Raw genomic sequence first — 26,626 nt, 5'->3', positions numbered from 1 at the left:
ATATATCCTGCAGGTGTTGCGTCATCCATGAGGAAAGGCAAGGTTTGGAGGCGGGAGTAAAAAATGCTAACTTTTACAGGGCAAGCAACTTTTCAAATGTGGAAAAAACTGTATGTGAAATGAGTTTCTAGGTTTCATTTCTAGTGAAATTACTAGGAAAACTGATCCAGATTTGTGAATAGCCTTGGCATCCCTAATATAACCTTTTCAATGAATACATGAGCTACCAGAAGTGTTTCTAGGTCCATTCCCGAGCACCCGCTTACGGTGTGCAGCACACTTGCTAGGTATTCAGAAACATGTCATGCATAGGATCAAATTCTACTTTTTAGTGTAAAAAGGGAAAATGCTTACTTAAGCAGATATTTTAGTCCCTAATCTTCATTTATTAATTTAAATAAAACAAAATACTGGATTTGGATACAGCAGTTGATAGTATTTCACAGCCATGAACAGAACGGAAATTACATTACAGTATTTGGAATTCCAAGTGTCATGTTCTTTTATATATGAAGTAAAAGGCACATCAGAGATGTGTCTTTGATGATGGTATGTCACTACTGGCTGTAGTGTCTCTTTTCATTTACTTAAAATTGCATGTTTTATGTCAGAAAATAACAAAACTTGCAATCATTAAAGCTGCTATCAGCTTGGCTATTGCTTTTAATGGAAGCATGATTAAACCAACAATATTTCAGTTTGTATTCCATTTCTTTGGAACATGCCCTTGTTAATGACAATAATTGTAATTTAATAGTATGTCCAGCTGGCAGTTTCTTGATACATTGCCTGGATTATTTGTGGTAATGACATTTTTGGTATGTTGTCTAGAGATACGGCAGGATATTCTAGATCACTCATTGAGTCTTTGTTGCCATAGGCAGGTCCAATTCAGTTATTTCAAGGTTGTAGTTTCTGGCTGTGAACTGAAGGAATGGGTTTGTGTTTATAATGCACAAGCTTTTTTTTTTCCTGCAAGTATATTTCAATAATGAAGTACTTGAAACCTCTCATAGAGCCTGTAGCTAAGTTCCCAAGTTATGAACTATAGAAATGATTTTTAGATCTTCCACTGAGGTATTGTGTATGTTTTCTAGAGCTCAGGTATTTGGTTTTGCTGGAAGTCAGGTTGTTCTTTGGAAAAGGCACTTTTTATCCAACATTTTTTAAAACTACTTAAATCCCCATTATCTGGCAGTAATATTTTTAGCAGAAAACTTATGACTGGTTTGGCTGGCTGCTTCAGAGGTGTGCACATGCCAGTTCCTCCTGGGGTTTTCTAGAATTCAACATATCTAAAGGTGAAGAACCTGAAAAAACCTCCTCTGCTCTGCAGTGATCCCTGCATGGATCAGCTAGACCTTTCAGATGGCTTTGTGCATATGATCTTCTTATACTGCGTGCTCTAAAAAAGAGGGTGATGGAGTTTTGGTTGTTTTTTTATTTTGTTTTTTAATAAGCTATATTTCAATAAAAACTGGAAAGTTAACTGTTTGGTTTTTTTTTTTAACAGAGAAAACTCAAAGCCACTAGGGAGTATGAAACTGTCCCCAGCCCTCTGTGTTTTTACAGGCAGGTCTTTGCCTCCACACTTAGGTTCAGTTAACTCAGTGACTTTCTTAGTGGCATCGTATTTCCCCAGTAAACTTTTCCACTATTTCTGAGACTGGCTGTCTGTTCCATGTTCGTCACTGCTGTGTTGTAACATCCCTGCATTAACTGCAGGTTCCTGGGGCTATGCTGTGGTTCTCATGCCCTACAGTCTTCCAGATCTTCTCCATTTTGAATAGTCTTGGTAGCTCTTCAGGAAATGTAGCAATCTCCTTCACCTTCCAATGGCACCAGCATAACCATTTTTCTCAGAGAGCGTAACACAGACTAAGAACATACAACTGTTTGTTGCATTTGTTAATAGAGAGAAATGCTTGTTCTGTTTTCAAAGTTCAGTGAGTGAAAACAGGAGCTGCATGCTGGGTCTTGCATTGCTGTCAAAACTTAGGGTTACTTTGTGTGTGTCACCTATCTGTATTTCCATTTCAAGGCTGTTAAGATGAGGGTAAGAATGATCATGGTTGGCAAAGTTCTTTCAGGTCTTCGAATGCAAGATACTCTTTAAGAGCTTCTGCTTTTTTCTTCTTTAAGAACTGCTTCCCAAGATAGTTCCTAAGACCAGTTCCACCAGGAAATATTCTTCTTTGTAGGAAAGAGACGCTTTGAAATTTTGAATGGCCTGGCTCTGGATGCTCTACTGAATGCTGGGAGCCAAATCCATACCCTGTCCACTCTGTTGCAGTGGATCAGCAATTTCAACTTTTAGCACCATCGGAATGCCATCAGGCATTTGGGAGGCCACTAGGATGGGACTTGCGACTGAGCAATCCTTTTCTTGCAGAACATGTTTCTGCAAAATTTATTTGGTGCCTTTTGGATCTTTCTTGTTGCTATCTTGTGTTTTCTTGTTGCTTCCTGGTTCACCCCGGGGGACAGCATTGGCACTGTAGGTTGAAATTTTTGTGTGGATGGGAGAAAGAACTAGAATGAAAGGTAATTCTTTTTCCTTGTCAGTCATATGGAGTTAAAGCCATATTTATGGCAATTTCAGTCCAGTGAGATTGAGAGGGGGAAAGGAACAGAGTTTAGGGAGATGATGTCTGGGAGAGAAGAACAGGATTGGTGTCCACAGATGGGGCATTGAGAAAGGTGGGAGAAGGCAGAGGCAAGAAGTGGTGAAGAATTTACTCACCTCAAGGTTTGTTTTAAAATCAGAATCAGTGCTCTGCCAGTGTTTATTCAGCAGCAGGAAACTGATATAATATTATGGGGCTGTATGTTATCCTTGTGACATGTTTGTGTTCTATATCGTTTCTTTCTGCTGAAATAATTGCAGTAAAGGATACAGTATGTAGTGTCCTTCTGCATCTGTTCCAAGGTCAAGTACAGCATATGTGTGAAAAATAGTTTCTAAACTTTGTCCTCCTCAGTGTACTTCTGAGACTAGTCACAAGCGGCAATTAGAGTTAACTTTCTAAGCAAAAGGGAAGTATTAAAAAAAAAATAAATCTCAACCTGGGTTTGAGCATGAACTTCTTGAGCATTGGTTTGGAAATGTACCCGCTAATGATACTGGCATATTTTCTTCTACTCCACGTAAACATTCCTGGGATGTTTGAAGCTAAGGCTGCCAAAGTTTGGAGAGGTTTACTTCTGAGTGTACTTAATTCAAACGACAAGAGCGGTCCATTTATTTTATGACCTATTTATAGCCATTAAACAAACCGTGGCAAATGGATCTGCTTTACTTAATTCACTACATTTGGTGGAAGATTAAGAGCATGGAAAAGACATTCATAAAAATAGGTATGTTTGTGTCTGATACCATGCAAATCTCTGTATACTGCAGAACTGTCATTTTAAAAATAAAAATAGGAGTTTATTCTGCAAGACAAAGAACTGAAAATAAAATGATGATTAAGCAACTACTTTGGCAGACCCAGTACTGGGGGGATTTGGTTATTTCTCATTTTGAGCTACGTATGACCACTCTTGTAAATCTCCAAAAACAGAATAAGCATGAAAAAATGTGATTTATGTTCTGGTTCATTTTAATGATAAGAACAGCACATTTTGGAGGTGGTTTTATTGTATTTTATTTTCAAGGTGTTCTCAACATGTTAAAAGAGTTGATGTATTTTTCCATAACACAGTACTTTTATATTCCCTAACTGAATATGCTAACTGAATTATCTTTTCACTTCTCAGGTTGTTTTTGAAGTGGTCACTTCAGGTCATCCAGGATATGTGGCTATTGATGAAGTGAAAGTGTTAGGACATCCATGTAGTAAGTACCTATCTGCTATTTTAAAGCCAGCCCTCTAAAGTGAATGTGCCACTATGCTTCAATAAATGTGGAGCAAAAGATACGGAAAATGTCAGAAAACAGTGTCACTGCTATAAATAATAGGCAGAGTATGTACAAAGTGTTGCTAGCGTTTGAGCACTTGCACCTTATTGGCTTTAAAGACATCTCTTATATGCACCTTGTGTGCAGTGCTTGGCGTAAGCCCCAGGGCCTAACTGGGCCATCTAACAACTCCTTCAGAATGAAAGTCATCAGGATTTGTTGACCAGTTTTCTATTGCCATCAAAAATTCAGTGCAGCCACAAGCTGAGGCATCAGTGAGAGCAGATGAAAAATGCAAGAGCTGAATATATATGTGGTTATTTTTTCCAAGGCTTAGAAGGAAGAAAAGTCGGCTGGCTGAGGCATTGCTAAGCAAGGTTACTTAGGGTACTTCCCCAGGTATTGTACTTTGGGTTCATGGCTCAATTTCTGCACTGTTTTACTTGCTTATGTTTCAGGTGTTTCCTTATCCCATTATTAAGGATAGATAATAAACTATCCCAAGTTCTTTCAAAATTGCTGTCAAAGCAAAACCTTGTAATTAAAGCTTTAATATAGTAGTCCAGATGTAATTGAACAGACTACTTAAATAAACCATTATTTCACATATTTGCTTTTTGTTAAATAAAGTGTATTAAGATCATACATGGATTTTAGGTGGTAATCTTACTGACCAAATGCACGAGTGGGGGAAAAGACACCTTCTGTGTAATTGTTCACCTTCCTCTTACACCGTATTGTATTTTTATGCATTCTTTGTGGCTAGTAAGTAAGAGCTGTGATTTAAAATAAAAAATGGTTTCTCACTTAGTACCAGAGCACCTCATAAAAATGATTTTAGTGTTAGTGGCAAGAAGACCAGACGTTTCTTCAAATACAGAGAATGTTATGTGGAATCGGCAGCTGTTATTTCTGAAGCACTTAGTTCTAATAAACACAGCAGGCTCTCATGTTGTTAGGCAGTATTTGTGCCTCTGCATTTTGAATTTATATCTTTGGTTCAGGTAGGATAAGTCCAAAGCAGCATTTTATCAGCTTAATAATTTTTCTTATACAGATTTTGAGATGTTTGATCTATGCGTTTATACCAATCAATTCTCAAAACCTGCAAGGAGCTTTTGATAATGTGGCGACTAAGTTATACCCCATAGCGTGTAGAGTTCTAATGTGACAGTGTTGAAATGCAAAAGCTTTAATGAAAAGTTCTTTGATGAAGTAATTAAAATGTTAGAAATTAAGACATCAAGCCAGTTATGTTGTCTACAAGAAGATTGAAAAAGTGTGAAAATTGGAATAGAACTACTGTGTGTCTAAAACTTTGCAAGACTCATAATGCTATTCTTTCTGTATATTGCCAGAAAAAATACCTTTGGACTAATTAACTCTTTAAACAAAAATTGAAATGGGAATAATCTTTGCTAGGCAATTGTCTGGGTAGTACGGGGAAAGAGCAAGAAGAAAGCAAGTTGTAAGAACTGAAAGGGATGGCTCGTAGTGGGTGGGTGGTTGGGGTTTTTCTTATTTTTGTGTGTGTGTTTTTAAAACCTAACCCCCCTCTCCACCTAGGCCATACCTGATAATTCATAAAAACTAGTTCTCCAGAGTTTAGGAAGACCAAGGGAAAAAACAAGTGGGGTAATAAAAGCATATGTAAAAACAAAAAAAAGTGACTGAGAAAGGGGGAACTCCATTGAAGAATTTTACTGGATAGTCAGACATTGATAGTTTGATAGGCAAAGAGGAGACTGACTTTGGCCTTAAAGTCTGTCGGTCCTAACTGGGGAGTGTTCAATAAAAAAATAGCTGTATATCTAATGAATTTGCTGTAAGGACAGTTAACATTAAAATATTTCCTTCCATAGTTAGAAATTAATTTGGACTATTTTATTCCATCTTATACTGCCTTGCACTGGATATTAAGTAACTTTTTCTTGAATTCTGGCAGCTGGTTATTTATAAATTCCTTAAAACTGCAATTTCTCCCAGTGATAAGGTCTTTTAAGGAAATGTCATCAACACTTTAAGTGGTTGTGATGCTCTCCTAGAAAGTATATGTTTAGTTTGCCAGTTTATTGCTAGTAGAAACATTTACATGTTTGAAAGCAGTGTTCCGATCCAGGCTTATCTGCTAGTGTGGACAGTGCAAAAAGTCCCCTTGCCTGAAGTAGGATTTGAGTGGTTGGGGAATACTGCCTTTCCAAGGATAAGCTTCTGTATCAAATTCCTGTTTTTCTGTGTCACATGGTTGACTCTTTCCAGTAAAACAAAAATACACATGCTATCTTTCCTCCTTCAGTGGACATAGTTCTTTTTTGAATATCTGTTTCATTTGTTAGGTTATTTGTAACTGTATTGCTTTAACTTTTACTTGGGAGTGTTTTCTTTTTCTAAATGAAAAATAAGTAGTGGTATGGAGAATGCATTGTGGGGTTTTTTTTCTGCAATTTTGTTGAAAATAATTCTATTTAAAGAATACAGCTATAGTTGGTGAGAAGTGTCATGTTAGTATTTTAGCTGTTTGGTGTGCAACATTTCTAAAGCATCTCCTCTATAGACAGTGTACCTGCTTAAAAAGAAAAACCTGTTTCCCTGACAACATCACTCAACTTCTTACTGTTTCGTCTAGTTGGTAGCGTAAGTTCCTCAGGTTTTTGTTCAAAATGTAATTAGTTTCCAATATGAATAGAGTGTTATTGCAAGAGGGATGCTGAGCTAATATAATTTACGCGGCAGGAACAATTAAATAGCACTCTTCTCTTTTGCTCTTTCCCAGGTATGGAAGTAAACCAACCTAAAATCTAATGTGTAGTCAGTGATTTGAACCTTTTAAAGCAGGGCTATTTAATTCGCTCGGTGTATTATTATAGCCAGTACTTCCATGTTACATAACTTCAATACTTGATCTCTTCCAACAGCAAAAACTCCACATTTCTTGCGTCTTCAGAGTGTGGAAGTCAATGCAGGACAATTTGCTACTTTTCAATGTGCTGCCAATGGTGGAACTGACTCAAATGACAGACTCTGGCTACAGGTAATTTCTTTCTTTCCTAATGCACTGAGATCTGGGGGGAGGGGAGTTCATCACTCTGGAAGGAATGTAAACATGAAAAATAATAGGGCTGTCTGTTTCATCAATATTAAATTTTATAGTGCCTTTGAACTTCTGCATAGTAGGTGTTCTGATGTAGAAAATGATACTGGAAGATTAATGTCCCTTGTTTCAATTGGATGTCTTTCAAAAATAAAGATACTGTTTTTGTTAACATGTGGTAATCATGGGCAAGGGCTGAATCCCCAAGGAAGAGCACATGACTTTCTCATAACGTCTATGCTGGCTAACTGCAACATTACGTACAATATGTTTCTTGGCTTACCCCTATCTCTGTTTAGTATTTTCAGCCAAAATTGCATTCTTACTTTTTAGTCTGGAGAAGACCAGTATGCCAGTCAAATCTGACCTTCTGTATTACAGAGCCAAGGAACCTTAGCTAGATTCACTGAGTCCATAATTTTTTACTTATTGAGTAATGTAGCTTCTAGATAGGCATCAGATCTTCATTTAAAGACTCTCTCCAACTCTTTTTCGTTTACTAAAGTCAGTCTCCCTTTATCCATATGTGTAACCATTTATCACAAACATGTATCTTACTTGGTCTCTTCTAGTAATGGAGATACAAATTTAACTGCTGTCTTGCTGCCATCATTTCAGAGCTGTCTGTTCTCTACAGCAAACAGTAGTGTGTATTTGGACTTAGCATTAGGGATATACCAACTTCCAGATCCCTACACTTTCCATACATGAAAAACAACATGCTGGAACTGGGACATTGTCTGTGAGAATAAAATAAGGATGCCTAAAACAATGGCTAAGGAGATCAGTCAGGATGAAACTGCAGTATATGGAGAAGGAGAGATAGGAGAAATTGAAGCAATACTAACAGAGACTTAGAGATTAAATTCTCTATTTTTGTTGTTTAAACAATTTCAGGCTTTTACTATAGTTTTCCTTTCACATTGCACTTGGTGCAAAATTTCATCAAGCATTTCGGAAAGGATTCATTTACATGTGACAGGTTAAACAGCTGAGTAGTTGTAAGAAAACTAGCACACAAATGAGTAAATAAAACCACTTGAAAAGCATATATTTATCTGTATATGAATGATGAACTGTTATGTCTATCCAGAAACAGCCTGATCAAATACAGTAGAAGGCAATGAAAATCTCCTTTGTTTTTATTTGGGTTTGCATGGGTATTTTCAACCTCTGTGCTGAAATAAGGCTGATATTTCTCTAACACTCCAGCCCTTTAAAGCCAGTATTACAGTGTTGAATTGGTAGAATTAGGCTCCTGTCTTTCCTAAGACGTTGAGATTTTTTGAAAGATTTTTTTCCAGTTGTGAAAAGACTTTAGCATGTAAAGGAAAATAAGGGGTTGTTATTCAATCAGTGATAACCTTTCTAGAGCGTTTGAACTTTTGAATAACACTCTTTTGTAAAATTGAAGGTAGAATTCCATATAGGGAAATTCTGATTACATTCAGTTATTCCTTAGACTTCAGGAGACTATAATTTCAGCTTTAACTTTTTTGGACAGAATTTAGGACACACATAAATTCTTTGCAAGGCTGGCATGTAGTTTCTTTATTTTAGAAATTAAATATCCTTCCAGATTTTATGTAATATAAAATCATTCTTCTTGACAGCGGTAGCGATTCCAGAATATCTTTGCTGAGCTTAGTTAGGTGATTCCTTGTTTATACATTATTATGAGATTTTTTTTTTTTTTTCTATATATGAAGGATAAGAAAGTAGTGACAGATTGACTCATTGAGGGATTTCATCTTCCTTCAAGGGCTGCTGTTTATTTATCCTGCCCATATAACTACAGGTCTCTGTGGTAATCAGTCCAAGGTTGTGCAAATTCCAGGTGTGCCTTTGTGTAAGAAGTTTTTGAAAGTTGACAGGATCTTCCAGACAGGTTGGATTTATTTTTGTACTTGTTTGCCAGTTTCCACAGATGTCTGCTGCAACTTACAGTAAGACAGAGCTCCACGTGTGGGATGCTGCAAATCAAGGCTATGAGATATGGTTCCCAACAGGATTAGCTGTATTTTAGTGTACTAGGTCACTCTCGGGTAACAGATCCCCAGACCTTGCAGTTCTCCATCAGTCAGCTGCGACCATCTGGTTTCATGGTGTGATGTTGAGGAATTTTGTATATACGCCTGCTCATAACATCTTATGGCACTGCCACAGGACCATGAGTACAATGCAGCTATCTGTAACAGCTGTCAGAAAACATCTTATCTTCCATGTCATATGATGGGTTAAATGGACATGAAAGATCCTCTTTAGTTCCTGGTAACAGTAGAACCGATATTCAACTACAAAACGTCTTAATAAAAGAGATTCTTATGTAAACTAGAGCCAGAATCAAATGAGCACCATTCCCTGGAGACATTTATGCTAGCACTCAGGTAATAGGGATTCGGGTTTTAGTGGTGCTACGAGTGGATTGTGCAACCTCTTTGATATGCCTAGTTCGTCCACCAGTAATATTAAGCCTTTTCTACCACCCTTTTGATAGTTTGTTTCCTTAAATTTGTAAAATCTTAAAGGCAAGCCATAGTAAATTAAATAGAGTTGTGTGATTTTTATCAGGAGCTTCTCAGCATTTCTGCCACATAAATCATATAAGGAGGCCTAATCTGTTTGGATTTGACAATTCCAAAATATCGTGAGATAATTTGCTCCCAAATGATTTTCCAATTTGCCAGGGTAAAATCACATACCCACTGAATTTGGTGATGTTTCTGACTTTTCCAGTGGTGGCAAGATTTTATTCCTGTATTTGTATCTCTTTTATATAGTACCTCTCAGCGTGTATGCAGCACAAGACTTCAGGTTTAGAAGTACACATTTTTCTAGTGAACAAATACTTTTTATAGTCTGTTGGACTGTGAGGGGTATATGTTCTTTAAAACAAATGAATAATTGTGACTTGGCTGGTTATTTCAGTCTCCTTATCTTTGCTGAGTAGTCGCTGGAAACGGCATAGATGTTCTTAGTTTAATAATGCCCAGGCCTTGAAGCAGTCCTAAGTGAAATCCATCAATCATATTTATTTCCCTGCCTTTTTTTTTTTTTTTTCAAGCCTATCCACTCTTATTCCATATGGAATATGAAGTCTATTAATTTATTGAGTATTATGGAAGTTTTTGCAATTGAAAGGGTGATGGGGGAACCACAGTTCACAGATTAGCTGCCCAAATTAGACCACTGAGCCATGAAATGTGTTTCATGATGCTCTGATCAGTATTTACTCTTTCGGGAAAGGGAAGACTGAAAGCTGTTTACCGATTCCATAGTGCAGTGCTTTGCAAGAAAAACATTTTTCCTGATCCTGCTAGGCAGCCATGCACCCTAGTGCATGAGCTATGATTGCAGGCTTGTCAGATAATTTGACAACAAATTGTGAGTATTTTCAGTGATACCATTTCAAGTTAAAGTCAAACAAAAGGACTTAAGAACACAATGCAGCATCACACAAGTATGTTTTTGTTGTTGGAACTAGTGTCCAGTTAATAAGGTCATTGGCTAGACTGTATGTTTATGACTTCATGTCCTCATTAGCTTATGTTCTAAACATAAATATACCTTAAAAGTAAATGTGATGACACTAATGAAGGAATGTTTATAATTAACAGATGTGTCCCATCTGCTTACATTTTCTTTATCACGTCTGTGGACAGCACAGGTTATTGTCAGTACACGATAACTCTTTCTGTTCCATTGAATGATTGAGCAAGAATGCCATTCCTGTGCTCTCACCCATGCTTCCACTGTAACGGCTGTAGCAATTGCTGTAATATTTTTAATTAAACAAATTACTCTTTGAAACTACAAGCACCAGAATTTGACAGCAACAGTAAGATAAAGCACTAGGCAGTAAAGGAGCTCCCAAGAAGGGAATCCCAAGGAATGGAAAAACTCTTCAGAAAAAAGAATAAATTGTAGGAGGGAGCCAAAGTTAGAATTTGGAAAGATATTAACATGTGGAAAACAGAACAGTTAATGGTCAATTGAAAGCAGCTGAGACAATATCTTCTGAAAAGCTTGTACTAGCATAGGTTTTCTTCTCTGCAAGTGTAAGAAGCTTGAACTGTCACGTGTTAAATATTTACATATACAAAATATATCTAATATAACATTAAAATTATTGTCAATGCTTAAATATTAAAATGAATGTTTCCAAGGCAATATTTGGGAAAAGCTATGCCTCTGCAGCCTTAAAAGTTTGAACCTCTAGAGCCTACCTTTTTAAAGATACATACTAATATCTGTTTTTATTGTATGGAATCCCCATCTCGTTCAGTAGAGCGGACATACTCAGTTGATGAGTAGCTCCTTAATATGTGGGTTCCATCACACAAGTATATTTAGGGCTTCACTTTGCTTACTAAATACTATACAAATCAATTCTGAAAACAGGTTTATTAATTTTCTAATGGAATTTTTTCAACTAATCTTAGTGCTTCACAATATTAAGTTGTTTCTGAGGGATGGATAGATGGTTGTCATTTTATAGTTGAGGAACATAGACACTGAGAAACAGAAGGAAAACGTATCTCTTACTTCTGGAAACCGTCTCTGAGACATCTGGACCTGATTCTCTGCACTTAAGGTATTGAGCACTTTCTGTGCTCCGTGTCCACTGATGTTAGTTGCAATAGTGAGTGGCCAGTACTTTGGGGAATTGACCTCGAAGACCCAAATTAGGCATCTAGAATATCAGTACACAGTTAGAAGAGTCCTGGGAAAAGTTTAAGTGACATGACATAAGGTCTCTGTGGCAGAGGCATGTTTGTTACACTATGGAATTAAACAGATTCTGCAATTGGCTTGTTTGTTGCTTAGCTTCACAGGCCTGGCTCCACCTCTTCATTTTTTCCCCACCTCCATCTGCTGCTGCTTCTAATTGCAGTTGATTCAGACAGTTCCCTCTGTGTTCTACTTATTCTTAGAACAATCTAGAGAGTGACTTCAGGAAAATTGCTGTTCAGATGATACTCAGGTATCCTGAAATTCCATTTTAATATAAAACCCAATCATTTGATAGTAATTTTTAAAGGTCTGTTGTAGTATCGCTAAACATGTGGCAAGTGCATTTTTCAGAGACTTACACCTTGAGTCAGCCTTTCTTGAGAGAGGTTCCTCAACAGTGGAAAGCTACAGTTGATGAGAAAGGGAGGTCTTCACTTCACTGAAGTAATATTTTTCCTAGCCTCATTCTGAAACGTGGTTGAAATTCAAATAATTATTTAAAAATTTAATTCTCAGACACATGACTTTTATTGCAGAAGCAGAGACCTAAGCATAAAAATTAGTTGAAGGTAAGCAAATAACAATACCTCAGGGTATGTCTGACAGCTGTAGTAAGCGGCGTCATCAGACTTACCAATAGCAAGAGACAAATGGGTATTCTCTGATAGAAGGGGAGAGGGTGAAATCTTTCATATCAATGATGCATGCAGAATGCACGCTACTTCATTTGCAGCCAAAGAAACTAAGAACAGTATTGGTCTAAAGGCCGGTGTTCTCTGCCATATGTAAACAGTTTATTACCTGCTAATAAGGGATTTGGCTTTTCTTCTTTCCTTTCCTGAAAGCTGTCTTTCACCTTATTCAGTGTATATCTTTTTTTTTTGTATCTTCAGTAATCTTTTGCTGAAGGTATGAAGAGTATGAAAAATTTTATTCCTCTACATACAAAACTGCAAAACCTGTATACATTATTTATTATTTATTCAAAGGAAGAGGCTTAATCCTGTGTCAGAGGGAGCTCTGGAAAGCAAATTGTTTTCCTTAGGAATGCATACACACAAATGAGAGGTATGAAACACATCCTTGTGAGAATGTGCAACCACTGCAATGACTCCCGGCACGTTATGAAAATAAAATATATTTATGGGGTATACAAAATAGTGTGTGTGTTTACATGTGCTTGTTTATGTAAATCACATAAAGTATCCCAGAAGGAGAACCAAAGTCCTAGAGTTTCATAAGAATTTTTTGTTACGTTCTAAGCTCTCTAAGGCTTTCACGTAATTACTATTTTCATTGCTAAGTCTGGAGGGACTTGAGGAAAAAGTGTTTTAGCCATTTTTTGAGTACTAAGATAATGAAGCAGTATTTTACCTGATAAAATTAAATCATATACATATGTAACAACTTAGTAACACAAACAGGTGGAACTGTTATTGTAAACTGTACAATGAGATTGGCCTAAAGAATATTTTTTTGAATATTAAAAAAAATAATTTGGGTTTGATCAGTAGGTGCTTTTGTATACTGTGGGAGTGCAGGAGTTCATTCTTCCTCCTGCTCGTAAATAGCTCAGTCTTCTGAGGCTGATGAAGCCACCTTGTGCATAGCAGATTGTTGTGAGTCCATTGACCTGAGAAGAGCTTTAATGACGTCAATCGACTAAAGATTTTGCCAAGACTACACAGGATGCATGTGCATCCTGATGTGGGGTGTTTTTGTAGATTACCTGAGATGATTTTACTGTTAGAAGGATAATTAGTGTCCTGTAGGAAGGACCCATTACTGAATAGATGAAAGTGAAATTTTTTTTTTAAATTCTGATAACCATTTCATATTATCTTCAGGTTTTGGTATGTTAACTCCTTTGTGTCCCCCTCTCCACTCCAGTATATATTTGGTGCCTTACTTGCAGTCAGTATCATATATTTTCCATTAATTGCCATTAATCAGTTTTAGTTGCTTTTCATTAATTGCACAGTAATCTTACCAGATGACAGAAGAAGTTCGATGAACAGCAGAGTATAGGAGGCTTGCGATGTGTGTCATGTTTGTGATACCCAGTATCTAAGGAGCTGTGATCTTTAATGAAAGCTTTTCCTTCATTATCTGCCCTAAATATGAAGTGTCTGATGCCTATAATATACTTTAGCTTACGCTTTGGGTAACCTTGCAGGACTGTGCTGTTTATTTTTACAGATGTGATATGAACTGAAATATTCCTTCAAATTTGCCTGAATTTTGTTGGAAGGCTTTAAGTTCTTTGAGGAGAAATTAGAAAGTAACACATGTACAGATGGCCTGGCTGTCTTACCAATTTCCTTACCTTAGGCTAAAAAAAGAAAGAAAGAACAAAACAAACCTAAGCTAAGTTTATATTTGACTAAGAGAAAAACTTGTGCACATGTCAGCAATTATGTATAGCATTCATTATGTATACTGATTATACTTTATAATGGATAATAATGCATTATAGAGACAAGTCACTAGTAGCGTACCCTAGGAATCGATACTGGGACAAGTACTGTTTAGCTTCTCTGTTACTGACCTGGGTGATGATAGGGTGAACCATCTGCAAGTTCACAGACAGTACAAAGATGGGAGGAGTGGCTGGTGCATCCGAGGATTGGGTTTCCATTCAGAGGGACCTTGGCAGGCTGGAGGAACGGGCAGAGCAGAACCTCATGAAACTTATTAAAAGGAAGTGCCAAGTCCTGTCCCAGAGAAGGAATAACCCCATGCACCATGACACTGGGGCCTGAGAGGCCTGAAAGTACCTTTGCAGAGAACCTGGTGATGGTGATGGACAAATTGACCATGAGCTAGCCACATGCCCTTGCAGCAGTGAAGACTAACAGCCTCCTGGGCTGCATTAGGAGCAACGTTGCCAGCAGGTCGAGGGAGGTGATCCTTCCCCTCTGCTCAGCAGTGTGGAGGCACATCTGGAGTGCTGGGTCCAGTTCTGGGCTCTCCAGTACAAGAAAGATACAGACACGCTGTAGTGGGGTTAAGGGACTGGAGGATCTGACATAAAAGGACAGAGCTGGGACTATTTTGTCTGGAGAAGGGAAGGACCAGGGGATTTCTTGAAATGAGTAGAGAAGACAGAGCCAGACTCTTCTCAGTGGTATCTAGTGCTGGGACAAGAGGCAATGGGCACAGGCTGAAATACAGGAAATTCCACTTAAACATAAGGAAAAAAATGTTTGTTGTTTTCAAACACTGGAGCAGGTTGCTTGGAGAGGCTAGGGAGTCTCCATCCTTGGAGATACTAAAAATGCAGCTGGATGCAGTCATGAGCGACTTGCTGTAGTTACCCTGCTTTGAGCAGGGGGCTAGGACTACATGATTCTCAGAAATCCCTTCCAACCACAGTCATTTTGTGATTCTGTGATAATATTTAAAAATCACTATTCTTGTCTGTAGCATGTAGCAACTTTACTGATAAGGAAATACTGAAATGGAGTTTCTTGGGTGAGGTATGTGCCTACGTACACATACTGCTTTTCAGTTGTTGATTGGATTCCCCTTTTTTTCCATTTTAACTTCTTGGTCTGTCTTTTCTGTTAATTTCTATTTCTCTCAGTTTACAATTCTTATTTCTTTTTACTTCTGTCAATCATAAAGGAAGAGAAAGGAAATTCTCAGCAATAAGAGCACACAGAGAAACCCAGCAAAGCAGTTGGGATGGGGCTTTGGCTATCGATGAACACTGACCTATTAAACCTCTGATCACACTCAAATGCCAGCAATTTATGTGGGAGGAGAAGTATATTGCTAGGAGACTGTCAGAAATACAAAATCATCTGTTAATGCAGAGGCTGCAGTCTTGTACTGTGTATAGAATGCCAGTAGTCTAGGAACTGGCAAAAAGAAGCTCCTTTTCATATGATTTACAAAAGTGAAGTAAAGAAAATGCAAAGAATAGGTACTTTGAAACATCTGCGGAACAATGTGTTCTGTTATCTGTATATCCCTGTTCTTCCTCACTTACATGATTTTTACAGCACAATTTTATAAACATCTGCGTACAATATTGTGTTAGCTAGTTGAATTTGCATTTATTTTAATTCTTCCTGAGATTTAATTTGCACAAACTGTCACAATTTTTTTAGGAGACAAACTTCAGTTTTTCTGATTTTCTGCATTTTAAGAACTTTGATAAAATGTGGTAGAAGGATTTAGTTTGATTTACATACTCTCTTTCCCTAAAGAGAGGCATAAGAAAAAAATTTAACAAGTCTCAGCTTTCTAAACATCAATGCAAACTTAGAAAAGTTTGAAGTTCGTTCATGTGTATTAGAGATCCCACGCCAAATTCTTGGAACAAGGTACCTACATTAATTGTAATTGTTCCACTCTAGCTGTGAGCAAATGCATATACTACAAGCTTTATACCTTAAGACAGTATATATTTGGATTGTATGAAAATTCAACTACCTTTTTGACTATATATACTTAAACTTCCAAACCAGTTCCTGTTACAAGAGAGTTGTTAGGTTAGATGCTCATCCTTTGAGGAAGATGAATGCATTGCTTATGTGACAAGCTTTGTTCACAGTTACATCGCTTTCGTCTGGTCAACAGGGCTGGAGGCTTCATCACACTTAGAGCAATCCTTTTCTCTCTTCTGTCTGTTGGGATGCAATCTCCCATCAGGGATAACACCAGCCAGGCTTTTTGACCTGGGTTTACTGGTTTTATTCTTATGGGTATATAGATTTGATTAATTTTTCTTTGCTGCTAAGATTTCTCTTACAGAATCTTCAATTATTAGTGATATCAGAGACTAGAAGTTAATTAATTGTGGACTGTTAATGATAAACCCCAGTGAATATATGCAAGAAACAGAAAGACATCTTGAAGTCAGTGTATCTGTGAGGTGTTTTGACTTCAGCGATGTTTCAGAGTTGACCACCAGAAACCATCCAGCCTAGTGTTTTCATTAGTAAACTATGTGCAGCTGAATTTACAAAACATGTTTGGAGTGCGGTAGGAATGTACAATTAAGGTGAGTTTCTTCCTTGGACACCATCTTCTGCTTTGTAGGTTAGTGTCAGTGAGGCTGAGTGGCACATCAGATGCTGTGTGCTCTTATCACTGGCATGACTCTCCAAGTGGTGAGATTGCTTTAGGACTAAATTCTCAAAATCAGGGAACTTGACTTACTCTCAGAAGTGTTGGAAATGTCTTGCGAACCTGCCGTCTTTGTGTTTTTGTATCCAAGCACAATGAAATCTTTCCTCCGCAGCAGTGGCTGCTCAGGCTGGTTCTTGCAAGGGATTTCTGCATGCTCCTTAGAAAAATAAACCATTGAGTAAACAGAAAAATAGAGGCCAATTTGCTAAGTCAGAGCCCCAGTACAGTCACTGATGGATGTTAGACTGACATCTTCCTTCCACCTGCTTCCTGTGTAGCGTGACTGGGGTTCACAGAGATGCTATAACCAATGAAATGCACAGCTGAAAAACCTAAAATGCCTGATGGTGGATAGGTACTTTGAGTCTATATTCTAGCCTTACAGTACTTGTATAAGATGCTCCTACTGTAATAGTGGAGACAAAAATAAGCCTTATATTCTCCCGCTCAGAAACATTGCAGAAACCTGGGAATCAAAGCTGCTCCATGGGGCAAGCTTCGCAATCCACCCAGACTGCTCTGCCTGGCACAAAAGCGAAATGTTGGTAACCAGGAAGAAATGTTGGTGTGTTTTGTTATTAATGATAATAAAAAAATACAGATAAGGGTAAACAGAAGAATAAACTTTACTCCTATCCTCATGAACTAGCTCCACCATTCTGAAGTGCTGTGGAAGCTTAAAATGTTATCCAAAATACAGTGCAAAACCTTAAGACAGCTGGAGACAGCTTGGAAAAGTTTGTTTGCGAGTAACCTGAAAAATCAGTGGATTTTAGTCCTTCTCATTTGCTGAAGATGTCCTGTTGCACCTTATATCTATAGAGTCAGAAGTGCCACCTAAGAGAGCCGTTATTATTTTTATTTAACAAGGATGATACGAAACTTGGACTGTGGGAAAAAGCTTCTGGAAACAGGTAGTTGTTCTTTCTTCTTCTTCCTTTTCCGCTGTGTTAGAACTGTCTCTCAAGTATTCAGAAACTATCAGATATTAATGAACGGACTAAATACATTGATTTGCAGAAAATTTGCTTACCTGCAAATACTTACAGACATATGCAAGTTAGCGGGGATGCACACAAACCTATCCCTCTCCCCCATCCCTATCCATCCCCATGTATATTCTCATTTGATGAAGTGACCCATATGAAAAGTTACTCTGGGATTACCTGTATCAGTCTAACCATTTTGGTATTCGTATCTGAATTTGAAAATCAAGCAACACAAGTAGCATTCACTTTTCAAGAAATTCAGTTTGATGTCTTACTCTTCCGTTATTCTGGAGCGTTAAATAGTATAGCACATGGTGATTAGCAAACCTGAGGTAATGGAACAGTTGACCTGTACCACAGGGGGCTGGTTAAATTCAGCTTGCTTTTAAAGAGCATGTTAGGTATGCCTGTTTCTGGGCCCTGAAGACTGCCTTGATACGAAGCGCAGTTCAACAGCAGTAGAATCACTTAGGGACACATACGAGTTAGGCAATTGATGAAGTAAATTCAATAAGCTTTCTGTGGTATGCTGTGGACCTTTGGGAGAAAGAAACAGTGACCTTTACAATGAATACTGTAGTTAAAATGTACAAATGTACTGTTGGGAGGTATCGTGTTCAAATTGGAGTTGAATAGAGGCTTCTTTTATAAGACTGAGGGCTGTTGAAGCTGTTTTGAGGCAAAGAGAACCAAAGATGAAATTAAATTAAACCCAAAGGGAAGATGATAGGAAGGAAACAGAGCATTGGAGGAAGTGTGTGTTAGGGGTGGGAGCTGTTAAACTACATGACTGACTGAGTAATTAAGACCTAAACACCTCCAGCCAAACCCCGCTACATTAGCTTCTCTGTTTTAAATGAACCAGTATGTACCTAACTTGTCACTGGTTATTACTGCTATGGTTGTCTTTATTCACGAATCGCCCTGCCACTGTTGAGGGGTTTGCCATAGCTTGCTTTAACTATAGGCATGAGTGTCGTCTTGCCGTTCATTCCTCCCATTTGAAAGGATCTTTTCAGGAGGTTGCTTCCTCACCCTGAACAGGGCATGGTTTTTCATCATCAAATATGTGTGTGCTTCCTTCCTGGCTACTTCTTCCTTACCTGCTTTGCAGGACTTTTTATTTCTTTGGTTTTGCCTGCTATTCTGGTTGTTCATAACTTTGGAATAGACTTCAGGTTGTCCCCAGAACTTGAAAGTTGGACTTTCTTCATCCCATGCTGCTTTTCTTCCCAACAAGATAGGACTTTTCCAGTGAAGAGTGAAAAAACACAACTGTGCTGTTTTTTAAATTTCCTGTTATGTACTTGGATAGAAGAGGCAGATGAATTATGTACTTGGATAAAAAAGGCAGACAAATGCCTGCATTAGTATGCTTTGCATTGTGTGTATGGGTGAAAATTATGCTAATGATCTTTACTTTCTCATTTTCTCCTCATCACTCTCTACCTTCCCAGCCCCTCTGTAAGCCTGGCATCTACAGAACTCCAAGTCAGACTATTTATGAACCTCTGTATGTTCTCTTCAGTTTTTAGCAAGGTGTTCATTCTAACGCTTGGAATTTTTAATTCAAATAAGGTGATGTTGAGACGTACATAGTATTGTGTATTTCAAAGAATTAAGATACAGTGTTAGATTAAATGACTTTGTAAGTAGGACAGTAGGTTCAGCAATATGCTTAGTAGGTACGTGGATCATTGCCATAATTTCTGTCTTCAGTATAAAAGTCTACGTTTATTTCCTGGTGCTCTGTTTTCTCCAGATGTTTCTGAGGATGTAGTTCCCTACCAGTCATTTTGTATTCTATTGTGTGCTTTTAAAGATGAATGGAAAGAAGATTTGAGATTTTACATATTTTAGTGAGCACTGACAAATTGTTAGAGAATATCAACTCTTCTCAATCGCCCTGGAATTTAATGTAAAAATAAAAAATAGATTGAGGAGGGTATTGGGGTTTTTTCATTTTAAAATCTCTGTGTAGTAATGACAGATTTGATCCTGTCAGTGTGATACAAAACAATTTCAGTATGTAAGTACAGAGTGACTGCTTTGGGTAAACAGAGTTTAATGACTCCAGAAAATGCAATAACGTCTTTGTTTACTTTATGTATGTTTAATTGTATCTTCAAATAGATGTCATTGCTTAATATTTGATAAGTCAATGTGTAACTTTAGTAATATTTTACAATATTACCTGGCAGCTCCAGCCAGCATTTAGGTTTACTAATAAAAAACAGAGATTTGTCAAGAACTGTGTGATTTGAAGAAAAGCCTCAGTTATCAAGCATAAAAATATTGGAAGCTAAAATCTTTCTTGAAAGGTAAAATAATAACATTTTGCTTGAATGCCCATTAGTTACACATGCAGAGTGCAATTCTGGCTCATAGCAGAATAATTCCAAATAGGACAATAATAATCTTTTTCCGGCATGGCCTCATTACTTGAATGAAATACACTGTTAACTTACACAGATGGAATAAATATAGGGTAATCACAGGATCTGTGGTGGTTCTTATCTAGACTGACAAACAGTTGTCTTGGTTATGAAAGCAGCTCTAGAAATTCAGAGGTAAAGCCAACTGTCTTAATTATTGGAAAGATATGGACTCTGTGAAGCAATTTTGTTGAGGTATTAATTACTATTTGATTTAGATTTTATACATATTTTAAACAAAATTACTTCTGGCACTGCTGATGTTATTTGAGATCCCACTGGTATGACTCTAATCACAAATTTATAAATGTGCATATTTGAAAGTGGGGATAATGCAAGCCCGTTCTTTTATTAAATGTATGAGAAGCTGCTTAATCTACCTGTATGGACAGAGGGTGACTGACCGATGTTTCCTTTTAAGTCTTTTGTTGAAACGTGCCTTGAGAATGATTAATGCAGTGGTAGTGCTGGATATAACATCCCAGAACTTCAATCCCTTTGAATTACTGTCGCATTTTTGTTAAAAGTATTTCTGAAAGGTTTAATATATATCCTGTTGCTGCTAAATTGCTGTTCATTTAGAAGACTTAGAGTTAGTTCAATGCCTAAAAGAGACTGTAAGCCTAATTTAAATAACCATCAACCTATTTCTTTTCATTCTAGCTTGCCTAAAATGGAAAAATAATGTGCATTTTAAAGTGCTTTAAGCTGTCTCTGTATACATTTAATATGCTGGTACTAGGAAAATGGATTTTCAAGCTGTATGTATCCTGAGGTTAAATTAAGATTTTTTTTTTAATATCCCTATATATTAAATAATACGTTGTTTAATAGAAAATTTATTCTTTCAAGTGACTCACCAGTTATGTATTTTCATTAGATGGCTTAAATAGCATTTTTGAATTACGTGTATTTCTTTTTTTAAAAGCTTTCCCTAAGCATTTGAAAACGTTCGGGTTGCTCAGCAGCCAGTGAAACCTGTTGTTTTCATTTCTGGATCTCAACATCTTGCAATCTTTGTTTTGTGGTCAAAATTCTTCTGCTCTAAGAAGGTTGGATAGTTCGGCCCTGGGGGTGTGGCCTTTGTAGTCCAAGCAGGTCTAGCATTAAATGGGTGTGGCAGTTTCCTCTTTCCAAAGAATGAAGTGTCCTGTTCACAAAGTCCTTCAAGTCCCAGAGGCAGAATCTGTAGTAAAGACTCTGTCTTTCACACGGCAAAGCAGGGCTAAAGTAAAAGAGTAAAAAGAACTATCTTTATCTTTGTATCGTATTTCAAGCAAACAAACAAACAAAACCCACCCATAAAACAGGAAGACACTACAAAGTTGCTCTGACGACCTGTTTTAATGGGTTTTAATATTGAGTACCCCAGTATATTGTAAATCATGAATTTTATATGGTTTTCTGGAATGGGATTAGTAAATTACAAACTTGTCTTTTTTGTGTGTTTAATTTTCAATAAGTTATATTTGTGAAGACTCAGGCTTCCACATAAAAACTGGTAGTTTGCAAGACCTATCAGTAAATTTCAAAATCTATCTTAAAGGAACTGAAATTAAGTTTCTAATGACAATAATTAGTAAAGCGGTAGATTGTAAGTTATCTCTTTTATTTGTGGGAATTCAGAATGTTGCATTAAGTGTTAAAAGCTTATTTTTGTGAATGCTACTAAAAATAATTCTTTGTAAAAAAAATTGTAGCGCGACGTACTAATCTGTTCAATAAATGAATGTTCATTTGATGTAAGTTATTTCTAGCTGTTCTAAATGAAATAGCTATTGACAGTCGGCACTGAGAGCTTGTCATTTATCATACAATGTGCTTAATGGGGCCTGTTAAATATGGAAAAGAAAATATTATTGACATTCTCCTCCAAATTTCGCCTAGTTAACTAATGACCACTGTCACACCTGTGCAGTTTCCTGAGGACACTGTGCAGTAACTCAGAGAGAGCAAAATGTGAATCACAAAGAAAGGGAGCGAAGCTGGCCGTGTGGGTACAGTTAAAAGAGAAGCCTTTCTGCATTTGTATATCAAATTGCAAACAGAGTTTTTTCAGACTAAAAATAGTCTTTTGCCATTTGTCCGCAGCTGAAACAAGTGTTTGGGAAAGATTGTAGGTGTGGGTTGTTTGGGTTTTTTTTGGTTGGTTGGTTTTTTGGGGTCTTTTTTTTACTGAGCAGCCCTTTTTTCTTTTTTTTTTTTTTTTTTTTAAACTTTCTTCTCCAATGTCTGTGGATTGAGCTTTTCTTATACTTGAATTCATTACCTTCATTACCATTCCGTTATGCTCAGGCTTAAATCAATTAGGCGGCTCTCCTCCTCATTTGCTGTCGTCCCAGAAGAGAGGGAAGACTTGCTCTCTTGAGCTGTATTTTTTCCTGTGGAAAGTAAAGCAATTATGTTTCTTAGTCTTCGTCTGTTCCAGATGCTATGTTTTCCTTGAAAATATTTTTCCCAAAGAGACTACACAAAAAAATCTGGATGGTTTTCTTTTTTTCCTTTGAGTTCTAGTAGGAAATGTCATGCCAGTGATTTCTGTGGGACTATTTGAGTTCTAACATATAATTAGACACTCTACACTTTGCCTCTGTGAGTTTGTAATGTTTAAGAGAAGTCAGTCAAGATAATCTTTATTAATAATAATCTCACATATGTTTTACAGGTGTGTTATAATAATAATAAAGGCTTTTTATTCTGGAGCTCCTTCATGAATTTTGAAGCCACCAATTTGTTTTGAATTTTGAAACCATAACCTGTTTCAAATCTGTATTTCAGTGGGGGACAAAAAGGCTCAAATCCTCTGTAGAACCAAGCTGAATTACTTTTAAGGCTCAAGTAGCTTGTTCATTTGAGCAAAATGATGTGTGGCTCTGAAATGGGCTTTGGATTCTCTCTTTTTCAGTCTAAATTATTGACATGTGAATGGATAGTACGTGTTGCATGGCCACATAGTTGATTATTTGATCAAACTAAGATTTCCTGTTGTAGAACAGCAGTTAAGACATTTGGAATCAGGCAAGAGAAACGTGTTCGAGAATATGTGGAAGGTGAAAAAGATTATGGGACCCCAGTGAAACAATAATTTATTATAAATGCTGCAATGCATTGATCAGTTCCAATTTTCATTCTACCTATGCACAGAAATAGATGGGAAGTATGCCCTATGGGGCCAGGTATTTGAGCAGTTCCCTTCATGGGCTGCTGTCAGTTTATATGATGACCCAGGCTGTGTTGTTCAGCATTTCTGCTGGCCTTCAGGAGGTGTGAGGGGGCCAGCACGGTAGGAGACAGTACTCTGTGCGAGGCCAGCGAGGAGTGTGCACGCATCACACCATCCCATGGCCTCTTCTCTTCACCGGCTGCAGATTAAGGCAGAAATTACACTGCCTCAGGCATGGGCTAGTCCTTTCCCTTCACCTCTTTCTCCTTTTAACAGCATCCTGTAGCCTTTGTTGGATGCGAACAGCAAATGTTAGTTCTTAAAATACTTACAGGGTTCTTCAGTTGTACTATAACTCATGAGAGTCCTGGTACGTTCTGGATGCAGATGTCCTGCGTTGAAGGGTGGGTGTACCATGCAGGCTGGAGTGTGGAGAGACATGTTCACACTCTAAATGAGCTGAGCTAATTTAGGTACTAGAATTAATCAGCGTGTTGTGGTATGTTGTTCCCTAGAGAATACCTTACTATGTTTCTTGCCAAGATAAAATAGCTTGTGTAAAGCTTCCTGATGTTGTGACCAGAAAAAAGGAAAAACTGGCGTGGGTGGATGTAATGTAAATACATGATTTGGCTATGCACAGAGACTTTAAAGAGTCTGAAAGCTGCAGAAACACACTTTAAAACCGTGTTGTTTGTGACTGGTCAGCAGCTCTGATAATTAGGATTAATCAGTTATTGTCTTAGATAAAAGATAATGTTGCTCTTAAGAAATATTCGTTCTCCAAAATCATAATTAACCCGCTCTGCTTTCTTCCTGGTACCTCCAGCCATTCTTGCTAGAAGGATACTACAATGGCAAACACAGTGAAAACAGTCATTTTGAAATAGTAGTTTGAAACGTTTCTTTCCAGGTTTTGTTTTCGGTAACTGCCGTGCCGTGTCAGAGAAGCCGGTTTATCTGCAGCTCAGAATTCCAGGAATTTTAAGGAGCTGGCAATTAGCTGAAGTAATTCTCAAGTAATAATTTAATACTGAGTAATTTTTAAGGCATGATAGTACATTCTTCTTTGGGCATCGTACAAACTTTTTTTTTTTAAATAAGCCGTGCATCACCCACATTTATTTTTGAAGAGGGAATAACACTACTGTGCATGAGAATCAGTATTTACTGTCAATTATGCTGCTTCTTTGGCATTAATGACATGATTAACTTCGAGTTGGTTTTGTGGTTTATGGATGAGTTGAATTTTATGTGGCTGGTATTTGAAACTCTCTAGTTATAACTGGTATTTTAAGGGTACTTTCAATACGGTGGCAAGTAAAGGTCATCACAAACTGAGGTCAATATTTCCTATATAGGTCTTACATTCTGCTGGACAACCTACAAACTCTAGGGCAGAAAAACAGACATTATAGAAGCTCAGTAGTGCAGGACCCTTGCCCTGCATGAAGCTCGGGAAGTCAGAAAAACCTACTAAACATAACTGGTATCATTACAGAGCATCAGACTGTACATATGCCTTCCTGGAGAGACCGTCTTTTGGGAGGCGCCTGCTGAGGTTCTCCAGTTTCTCCTGATGTCTTGATAATGGCCATAGCCTCAGTTTGTTGAAATATGTATGTTTCTGTGAAAAGTGTGTCTTGCTTGCTTGCTTGTTTGAATAAATGTTGTCACTAGATTTTGTGTATGCTTTTTTCAGCCAGCTCTAGTAATTTGATGGTTTTACATTTTCTGAGGGTTTTTAAGTGTTTATAGCGCATGTATCCTATTTCGTGGGCAGGTGGAGCACAAGTTCTCATGAGGATCTGAGAGCCAAGTCTCTCTGCCTTCATCTTTGTGTCAATGGCAAGATATCATCTCTACGCTCTTTTGTCCGCTGTCCTCCCTCTTTTCCTCCTCCAGCCACGCACCAGATCACATGAGGGAGCGGGCTGGTAGCATGGCGCTTATGCTGGGCCTCGTGCTCCTCGACTTTCACATAGTGCATTGTCTTTCACTGTGCATGCAGTATGTTGAATTGAGGGCAAGACTGTGCACTGAGGTAGAAACTGCCCAGTTCCCAGTGTCATGCTGAGGAAGTGGGAGATGGTGACAGCTTCTGCCTTGTTGGTCATTCACCTGGTAAATCTGCGCCTAGTCTCTTCCACCTGAGCCGCCGATAACACCATGTGTAGGTGCTGCTATATGAGAACCACCCACTGACATTTCCGTGCAAGCTGTGCAAGATACATATGCCAAGTAGCAGATGCGGAGGGGAAGAGAAAGCGGAGACTGAGTATGCTGGGTTTCGTGTTTCTTTAAAAGAAATAACTTTAAATATTTGTGTAAAGCAAGCCAAGCAAGTAAATGTTACATTGCTCTTAAATCTTTCTATTAGTTAATCTATAAAGAGTTGAAAGCAGCTGTTCCAGATGAGTGGTTGCCCACTGATGATGAATTGTTTAAGTCACATGGGAAGGCAGTAAAGTCTCACACAGCGTAAACATCTGTAAAAGTAACATACAGACTTCTGCCTTTATCTTGCCTCCTCTCTCGGGGAAGTTGAGAGGAATAAAATTGGTTTGCAGGATTTTTTTTTTTTAAATATGACTAACAATATTCTTTATTTTTCTTTCTTTGCCTAGGGTATTTATGTAAGGGATGCACCTTTGAAGGACATAAAAGTGTCCAACTTTCGCCGATTTGTAGCTCTTTTTAGTGTGGTAAATGCCACGAAGCGGGATGCTGGCAACTATCGCTGCATGATTCGGACAGAAGGAGGAGTTGGTGTATCAAACTATGCAGAACTGATAGTCAAAGGTATTTCACAATTTAAAAAGAATCAGTATTTGCATGCTCAGTGTATGGTATAAGGACCTGCAATTGCTAATACAGACAGAATGTCACCCATAGCCAGTTAAAGTCGATAAGAGGTTCAATAAATAGACTCTGTTTAGGTAAATCTTTAAGAGTCTATCCAGCTGTAACAAGAGAATGACAGAAGAAGCCAGGGCTAATTAACTAGTTACTTGTAGACTGTTCTTTTAAATAATTCCCCAAAATGCACTGTTTAGAACTAATGCCTTTCAGAGTATACTTACAATATTGTTTTTCTCAGGAATGAACATAATACTGGCTATTTACCTCCTTTATGGAGATTACATTCTAAAAGTATATTTACTACAAAATATG

General features: G+C 37.7%; 1 protein-coding gene across 9 annotated transcripts in view; it reads left to right on the top strand.

The window, feature by feature from the left end:
• PTPRM (protein tyrosine phosphatase receptor type M) overlaps positions 1–26,626 on the top strand; it is a 495,513-nt gene that overhangs the window by 165,609 nt on the left and 303,278 nt on the right. For all 9 annotated transcript variants that reach the window (XM_075084712.1, XM_075084711.1, XM_075084710.1 and 6 more), the window contains exons 4-6: positions 3,760–3,838; positions 6,817–6,932; positions 26,080–26,254. In XM_075084712.1, coding sequence (XP_074940813.1) covers positions 3,760–3,838; positions 6,817–6,932; positions 26,080–26,254 — 370 coding nt within the window. The remainder of the gene's footprint in view (positions 1–3,759; positions 3,839–6,816; positions 6,933–26,079; positions 26,255–26,626) is intronic.

The sequence above is a fragment of the Phalacrocorax aristotelis genome, chromosome 2, assembly GCF_949628215.1.
Source record: "Phalacrocorax aristotelis chromosome 2, bGulAri2.1, whole genome shotgun sequence".
In the NCBI taxonomy this organism is placed as follows: Eukaryota; Metazoa; Chordata; class Aves; order Suliformes; family Phalacrocoracidae; genus Phalacrocorax; species Phalacrocorax aristotelis.
Note: the sequence above shows the minus strand (reverse complement) of the source record. Positions and strands in the feature narration are given on the sequence as shown.